The sequence below is a fragment of the Macrobrachium rosenbergii genome, chromosome 5 (genome assembly GCF_040412425.1).
Source record: "Macrobrachium rosenbergii isolate ZJJX-2024 chromosome 5, ASM4041242v1, whole genome shotgun sequence".
In the NCBI taxonomy this organism is placed as follows: domain Eukaryota; kingdom Metazoa; phylum Arthropoda; class Malacostraca; order Decapoda; family Palaemonidae; genus Macrobrachium; species Macrobrachium rosenbergii.
Genome location: NC_089745.1, coordinates 20,715,346 through 20,724,862, shown reverse-complemented (window position 1 = coordinate 20,724,862; position 9,517 = coordinate 20,715,346). Strand labels below are relative to the sequence as shown.

The 9,517-nt window shown below is 38.7% G+C and overlaps 1 protein-coding gene across 1 annotated transcript in view; it reads left to right on the top strand.

Annotated features, from left to right (window-relative positions):
- The first annotated feature begins 1,501 nt into the window (after positions 1 to 1,501).
- Positions 1,502 to 9,517, top strand: part of LOC136838577 (DNA topoisomerase I, mitochondrial-like) — a 30,414-nt gene continuing 22,398 nt past the window's right edge. Inside the window, 2 exon segments of the mRNA XM_067103767.1 lie at positions 1,502 to 1,642; positions 1,930 to 1,957. Of these exon segments, the coding sequence (XP_066959868.1) occupies positions 1,613 to 1,642; positions 1,930 to 1,957 (58 nt within the window). The 5' untranslated portion in view covers positions 1,502 to 1,612.

The window sequence follows — 9,517 nt, the reverse complement described above, 5'->3', positions numbered from 1 at the left end:
ATGGGAGAATAAGCTTACTTCTAAAAAAAATCCCTTTTATGACTTCTTAGTTTGTCAAAACGGGTGCAAGTGTAAAATAAAGAAATACTGTTGTGACTTTTGAAAATAAAAGCTAATTTTACTAATTTTATTGAGGTAACAGTGGCGTTCTCCCACCTTCACGCACAACTTTATTTGGTTTTCTGTAACATATGTACACAACACACACACACACACACACATTATCTATCTATCTATTTATCTGTCTATCTATATCTATATATATATATATATATATATATATACAGTATGCATACATATGTATATATATACATACAGTATATACAGTATATATATATGCATGTATATATACTGTATGTATATATACATATGTATGTATACTGTATATATATAGGTATAGATAGACAGATTATATATATATATATATATATATATATATATATATATATATATATATATATATATATATATATAAATCATGGCGTCTGCAGCGCCGAAAATATAGCATGAATAAAAATTGGAGAACAGTCTGTGTAGCATTTTTAATTTATTGGCCAATTTTCGAAACATTATCAAGTTTCATTACTATCGCTGTGAGATGATAAAAATGTACAAAAAGAAAGAATACTCTCACCTGAAACAAAGTATTCGTAAACTTTGGTTGAAATCACAGAAACATTAAAGTAGTGGAAAATAAAATTATGTAAGAGATGGAAGCGCTAAATTTAAAAGAAGCGAGACTTGTAATCAAACTGATAGAGCTAAACACTGAGTGATATTGTCTTTTTTGAACTTGTGTTATAGAACTTATGTTATATATATTTTATATATATATATATATATATATATATATATATATATATATATATATATATATATATATATATATATATATATATATATATATATATATATATATATTATATATATATATATAATTATTATATATATATATATATATATATATATATATATATATAGATTATATATATACATATACACACACACACACATATATATATATATATTTGATAACACAAACAAGTATACATATGTATATACATACACGAGAGTTTTCGTAACAAAGTAAAATTGCAAAACCGTGAGCAATTCTTAAGTGGCGGCATTTTTGGAATACTTGACAATGCAGGGGTTATCGATAATGGGAATGGCGTTATTTCAACACTCTTAATTCCGTTGTCAGGATGTCTTGAGCAATTGGGATAAACAGCAGGAACGCGGTGAATCAATATTTTCATGAAATGTCCGATAGGATTTCAGCAGAGAATCAAGCCAGTCGAGAAGGTGCCAAATGATATTTGAATTTTTCTAAAGGACGGTACAAGAAAGGAGACTCATATGACTATTTTGAAAATAGAAACATTAAAAACTTTTACACTTACGTGAATATCATAGGCAAAGATTAGAATGTTTTAATAGGAAATATTGTAATATTATGAAAAAAAGATGGTTATCTGGCAGACTTTGGCAAGAAACGGTAGAGCGCATGCGCAGTCTGTCTGCATAAGCACTCTGCCTCTCGCTGCCTCTTTAGACTTTGCCGTTGAACAGCGTTTGTGGACTCTAAAATTTTTCGTGTTGTGTACTAGTGATGTCGGACTCGGAGATGTTAAGTGTGCCTGTAAGTATCCCAGAGAGTACCGTTGTGCGTTTGATGTGCTTATGGCTAATCAATGATACCCGTAGGGTCTGAAAATGTGATAATTATACTTGTGTTTTTCGTTGCTTTGGTGAGTTTGAGGGAGATATAAGATGGCTGCTGCTCTGTGGGGCCCGGAGACTAAGTCCATTGAACCCGTTTCCTGTCTTAAGTAGAGCAGCATTTGTTATATAAATATGTATGTTTCGTTAGCTTAATGTTCATACTATGGAACAGAATTGTAATAAATGTCTTATTCTTTGTTCCAGAGCGGTGGAGTGGATGGGTTGACGAATGGTGAGTGTAATTGGTGTTCAGGGGGAAAATGAAGCGTCCAGAAACAAAGTCCCCGAGTTGGCTGCCTCGTGCAAGGGACTTTGTTCTCAGACCCGCTCTCTCCTCTCTCCCTTCTCACTTTACATGTTTATCTTTGATACCTACTCCTATTTAGGTTTCATTTGCATGCATTTTGTGGTCCCTGTGGTCGTTAGATTATAGAATTCGAAGAACAGCATTTAAATGCCATTGTCGGAGCTTTAAATCGGAAATGCCGGGTCTATTCTTGGACTTTAACTTTGAATGTAGTGTACTTAAGGCAAAATCTGACAAGACAAGAAATTCTGTTTGGATCATTACGTAATTCTACATATGGCGAATTGAACTGGTGAAGGTAGTTTTACCCGTAGACTGTTTTTCTCCCGGCGTTTAGACAATTGAGAGCAAAGTTGGGTCCATAGGCTGTCAGTCATGCAACGCTGCTGTCTATCATCCGTTTATTAATAGCCTTATATGGTGCAACGTATTATGCAGTGAAATTAGGATGTTTAAGGACTTGAATCTTCACTGTAATGAAGTTTGATATTCTAAATTGGAAGGGGCCAGTCTAGAGGAGGTAATGATTTTATAGCTAGAGATCGCGTGGCTTGCCCCGACTAAGCATTCCCTCTCCCTGTCCCTGGTCCCCCCCTACCTAGCCATTGCACGCCGATGTTTAAACCTTTCGCTTTACTGAGAATTTGGTTTTTGTGCTGCTTCTGGATTTATTGATTTTTAAGGGTTACGGTATGCATGGTACTCTTCGTTGAGTTATAGGGCGTTTCTTGAGGATGTGGTCGTTGCTGCTCTTGGTCTCCGATCGTCAGTCTGTCAGTGTCCTGGTTGGATTAGCAGGCGTCATTGTATGTCCCACCAAATTCCCTCCCTCCCCCCTCCAGTCCTCCCTGTTATCTCCGGTGCACGGCACCACAACGTGAAGCAGTCTGTGTGGAACCAAGTCACAATTCGTGCGATCCCTACGTTTTAAATCTCTTACTTATTTTTTCTGTACTTATCGTGTATCGTATTGAGCTTTTAAGTAGACACTGAGCCTGTTGAAAAAATACAATGACTTTTTTAAAAATTGCCTGTGAATTTTTTTCAGCGCCAGTTTTGTCATTTTACAATAATGATTTTTGCTCTCTTTTCTCGAGTTAATGCGTCTGCAACACTTGTAGCAACCCACATATCTAGCCGGTGCTGTTATTACGATTTAATATGTATACTGGCTTGCTGCTACCAGGCCTTGGCATCGGTGTCTGTTACTCTGACGCACATGGTGTCTGATTTAATGAAATAAAAAATTAAAAACGTCCATTTGACTTTCCTTTGGATATTGTTTCTTTCCCACGTGCTGTGTATCTGGTACCTGTATGGAGGCAGATTTCCCTCGCAAGTCATTGCGGATCTTCTGTGATTCATCCTACTTCCTCCTCTCCTCCCCCCCCCCATCCCAACCCTACCTGTACCTCGACCTTTTTCTTCACCTCTGGCCCACCTCCACCTCCCGCCGACCCGGGTAGCGTGCAACTTGAAGTCTTGGCGTGTCGCCCATATTGCCAATTCCCTCCCCCTCCCGTCATTCCCCCAGCCTTGGTCGTTGTGGGTGGTGTGTCCTCATCCATCCCGCCTCGCCCCACGCCTCCCCACCCGTATCCCTCACCTAGTCTGCTACTGTCTGCAACTAGGATCGCGGCACTGATAAAATGGAAATTTGACTCTCTCTCTCTCTCTCTCTCTCTCTCTCTCTCTCTCTCTCTCTCTCTCTCTCTCTCTCTCTCTCTCTCTCTCGGTTTTGTAATCTTACATTTTAGTAGTTTTATGCTTTTCTATTGAAAAGTTCCCAACAAATTTGCATGGAGAATCAGTGTTTTTTTATACATCGAACAGTGTGTATTTATACACATGCTCGAAGTTAATTTCAGTAGAAACATTTCCGTTCACCACTGACGTAAAACACTTGGGTACCGTTTGAAATAAAAATAATATGAATTAGAGATGTGAGCGCTTCGAAGTTTTGTTGTTCGGGACGCCTACTCGGACACATGCAATTGCTGTTCGTGTACACGATTGCCAAGCTGTCCAACAGCTCAGGTCGACGTTATGATTTTATTATGTTGGGTAGTTAACGAGTTACCGTCACCATGACATGAATACTAAAACTGTAAAATATTGCCCGTGACTGCAACCTTATTTTAGATATTAATGACGGTGATATTTGAAAGTGGTCATTGTTGCATATTTTGAAACTGGCGATGTTTGTGTAAGACTAACTTTATCGAGCCAGGAATCTGGTATCCTTTATTTTGTATGTTAAGCAACCCTGAGAGAATTTCCTCATATCGAGTTACATTGGTATTCATGTTCTCATAAACAGTTTTATTTTTAAATATCATAACGCTGAATCCAGAATCTTCTTTACTTACAAAGTTCTTTTGAGTTGCGCCTTTTCTTACCTTGAGCAACCGGAAAGTGAGACGAGGTGAGTCAGGAAATTAGTCATTGGCCATCCGTAAGAAGCTTCTCCAACATGCCGACTTTGCACCATTTAAAGTTTTTGTCAGACACGCAAAAAACTGATAACAAAAAAAAAGTCTGTCATTGAAGGTGTTCACATTTTGTCGGAAATCAAATTAGTTGGCAACTGTTCGTTAAGACTCATAATGGCTCGTCGTCACTTGGCTAATGTGAATAAATAGTACTAATTATGCCGTGCTGCCTTTTTTTGAGTAGTTAATGTACTCTGATAGATCGATATGTATCTTATATATGAATCGTTGGGATATAATGCCGAAAACGCAAGAAGTTCCTCATTAGTACATTATAGATTACTAATATAAATAAGTAGTAATCTCGTCTTATGATTTTGATATATAATATATATTATATATACACAGCATATTTACATACATATAATTTATATAATGGATATATAAATTGAAGAGGAATTCATTTGTATATGATTTAATACGGGGTCGCTCTCTATTAAATAGCTGGCAGGTGCACATGAACATAGCTCATGTCGTTGAGTCATTGCGTAATTATCGCTGGCGCAAAGCGCACCGTGCCTTATTATTTATAGTGCAGTCTTTTAAATGAATTCCGACAATGAAAATGCACACGTGGAATTTTGGCAGTGGTTCTGAAGTCTGGTGCAGAATCCGGTAGCGGGCGCTCTCTCGATCCTCTTGAGTTACTTCCTTGGGGAATGCCCAACTTTCCGTTTGAATAAGTTGAGCCGTTTTCTACAAAGCATCGTGGTTGTTATTGTGTAGACATGGTTTGGCATTAGAATGCGTTAACTAATTTAATTTGATTATACTAACGCAGTTGGGAGAGTGGCGGGGCCCATGCTTTCTTACCACTAGATACTTGACTGGTATAGCATTTTCAACCCTTGTAATTTTGGGGAGTGGTGAGGCCATATCAGACATTGTTGATGAATTTGGCTAGTGTTTGAGTGCAATGCAGACGTAAAACATACTAAAATAAGTGCTACATTTTCTTTTTATCATATTAAGACCCTTCGTAATATTTTACACCGGGTAACGATTTAAACAATGCTTTTTTGTTCTTAAACGTGGCACAAATTTTGAGCTACGTTGCACAAATTTTGAGCTACGTTGCCAGTTCTCATAAAAGACTCTCTTCCAAGCTAAGCTTCCCTTCGGCCACGTAGAGGTCGAATTCAGATACAAGGAAATAAAGAGTATGGAAATAAAAAAAAATCTCTAAACGAAAATATTACAGGATCGTGTAGAGTATTCTAAACTACAGAAGCATATAGAGAATGAACTGTGAATAGTTTTATTTTTGTGTCAGATTATTCATTTCTATGGGGGAGAGAGACAAAGAATGGAAAACATATAAATGGTTCCAAGGTCAGTATAGGAGGAGGTACCGATTAGCTTATGAAAGATAAGAAAGGAAGTTTTAAGTATCCACAGAAACTGCAAATGTCTGGACGACGCGACGTGAGGAAGGAAAAAAAAAAAAACAGTCGTTGGACTGCAGTCGTATATTATACTTCTTTTCTTTCTAAATTCCTCAGTGATTACAAATGGAATTATGAAAATGTTTTGTTACAAGTTATGATGATGTTTTGCACTCTATTGATCTTGTCCTATATGTAGTCTTACAGTCCAAATACCATAAGAGATTTACCATGATGAAGTGGAGAGTAGGCCGAAACAAGGGTTATTATTCCTTCTAAGGATAAGGATTAAAAGAGAATAAACGCGGGCGCTGCCAACCAAGTACATTTGGCAGAGTGGGAGGAAACGCCCAAAACAACAAGATGTATTGGAAATGGTGTTGAAGTAGGGTCTGAATTGTTCATAGGCTATTTTTCTTTTAAACTTTGGACTGACTAGGGAAGTTACCTGTAGCTGCTAGGTTTAGATGTCTTGTTTTGCCTTTTGTTACTGCTTTCGTGCGTGAGTGGGGTCAGTTTGCAGATATTTAACTAAGCTGGCTGGTGATGAAGTGATCCTATGTTTTACTGTAACACAGTGCAATTCATGATCAAATTTCTGTTTATTGTGGTGTTGGGGTGCGTCCACACTGCGGGAAACATGTCATAAACCCTCTTTGGTAACTTCATCACAAACCGGCTGAAGTGTAGTGAACGACTTACTTTTAGTCCTGATCAGTGCTTCTGAAAAATTCAATGGCATTTACCCAATATTCGTTCTTCATTTGCAGTCGTTATCTTGCTTTCAGTCTGTTTTATTAGAAATACAGGAAAACACGGAAAACCGAAATTGGGAAAACCGTGCCAGACTCTCTCTCTCTCTCTCTCTCTCTCTCTCTCTCTCTCTCTCTCTCTCTCTCTCTCTCTCTCTCGTAGGCAGGTAGTGCCGTCAGCGCACCTCATACGGTGCACTGTAGGCATTACTTCAGGTTCTTTGCAGCGCCCCTTCGGCTTTAACCCCTTTCATTCCTTTTACTGTAGCTCCGTTCATATTCTCTTCCATCCTACTTTCCACCCTCCTAACAATTGATTCATCGTGCAACTGCGAGGTCTTCCTTCTGTTACACTTTATAAACCTTTTACTGTCAATTTCCGTTTCAGCGCTGAATGACCTCAAGCGGTTCCAGTGCATGGCCATTGGCCTAAATGCTCTCTCTCTCTCTCTCTCTCTCTCTCTCTCTCTCTAGTTGGTGCACTTTCTTGCTCTGCTGTGTTAAATGCTTCAAGAATGTTAAATAGTCAAGTTTTCCTGCCAGTGCGCCCATACATAAAGTACTTGTCGAAGTAATGTCTGACCCCTGTTAGTTGTTTAAAAACCAACGTAATCATAGTAATATTTATGAATCGATAGTATATGCATGTAAAACCTCCCCTTGAAGCCCTATGACCTTGTTTTTCTTTGCAAATATTTCATTGAGCATGATGGGACAGATACCCTGTATTGTGTCTCGCTAATGCTAATCCTCATGTTTTCTCACTTCATTTGTTTTTCATTCCGCCCACCCCGTTTGTAATTGCATTGGCTCCTTGGTGACTCGGTGAACCCATCTTTGAGTTTTGCATACTCCTCTTTCACTCCTTCCCTTTTTTTCGTTCCTGTTTTAATATTCTCTTATTTCCATCGTACTTTCCACCCTCCTAACAATTTTTCAAGAGTGCAACTGCGAGGTTTTCCTCCTGTTACCCCTTTTAAACTTTGTCAATTTCCATTTCAGCGCTGAATGACCTCATTGGTCCCAGTGCTTGACCTTTGGCCTAAATTTTATTATTCAGTTTAATTCAATACTCCATCACCTTGTGGCTCTTAAATTCTAGCCAGTTTTTCTTTTATTTTCTCCACACGCAATACTATTCTCACTGATCAAACTCGCTTGTCGTGATTACATTTTTAACAGCATTTTCACCCCCTTCTCCAGCCTGAATTTCTTTCTTAGTTTTTACTCCCCCCCCTCCCTCCACGTCACAACAACTGGTCGCTACATGGTTGCTACACTGCTGATAGTTTGATTAGTTAATTTGGGAGCACTGAAGCCGGTTGATACTTGAATGGGCTATCACCAGGAAAGATGAGAGACCCTCGATTCAAAATTCCCCAGAAAATCCAGAACATCCATGGAGTAGGATATAGGCGTAGCCATTGACTTAGAAAACTCTCTCTCTCTCTCTCTCTCTCTCTCTCTCTCTCTCTCTCTCTCTCTCTCTCTCTCTCTCTCTAAATGTATGGCTGTATTAATAAGCAAGCTCACAATGACGTTTGTATGTATATTTCCTATAATTCCAGTATGGCTGTATTAATCAATATAAGCATAAACACAATATGTATGTATATATATATATATATGTATATATATATATATATATATATGTATTTATATTTATATTTTATTACGTATAGGAATTCACTAAGAGTCAAACAAAGACTGCTGAAGGAAGTGTAGCATTGCTCATAGCAGCAACCTACTATACAGTAGGAGTAGGGGCGTAAGGGAAAGTTTAGAAATCTTGGGTAATTACTGGATCCTGGTGTGCTAGATTTAAGCTCACGTTTTCCTCGATACATCGGTTCGTTGTAACTGATTCTGGGATGTGTTCCAAGATTAATAATCACGAGACATCCTTAAACCCTGCTTAGGCATCCCCCCTCCCTCCACAGCAGAGAAACACGCTTTTAGAATTGTCGGTAAACATGCAATATGGATGTTAGGGAAAACTGCAGTGGAATGACGTGATAGAGATAGACAGCTGGCTTGGACTTCATGATGACGTACTTCAGTGTACAGCCAACCCACTGAGGGAACTCGGTATGATGGTGCGCGAATATTTGTACTTGTGTTGTTTGGGTTTCGTTAATCATTTCTTCTGTAGTGTAGGTTGTAGAATTATGGTTGTCTTTTCCTGGTACGATAAGCCTTAGTTTCTTTGGAGAGGCAAGTTGCCGAAAGAGATTCCCCGAAGTGAAGCGAGGCCGACTGAAACATGGAGGGCCGTCGGCAACCTGTAAATGACACTGGCTCAGCCAGTGGTGTAACAGTGCCAGGCAAAGTGATGATGACGCATCAAAATTGAGTGGCACTTGTGTGTGATAGATGATTAATTACTCTTTATAATGAAGTTACTGAATAGTCCACGTGGATCAAGTACCGGTCAGACCATTATTTGAAATGTAGGACATCATACTAAACTGTTTAGTGTCTGTTGTGTGGTCGTTGACCTTGGTGGGACGTCTGGTGTCAGTGTTAATACAGACTTGGACGGATCGCTCCCTCATTCCCGAAATAACGAATAATGAAAAGATATTTTCGAATCCAGGTCAAATTATTGGTCATTTCTTGCTCTCGAGGGTAGTAAAAACGATTTTTAAAGTCCTTGAAAGGCACCATAGTTAAAAGTCATCTTGGTCGAGTCATGGTCAAATGTGTGGTCGGAGTACCGATGCCAAGTAGAATGGGAAGGGGTACCGATGAAGGGTTTAAAGGGCGCACCGTTCCTTCAACCCCAGCGCCCTCTTTCTTCGCTGTCAGGGCCCACTTAACCAACCCTCTTCCTGTTGCCTTGCTTTTTTTCCTCTT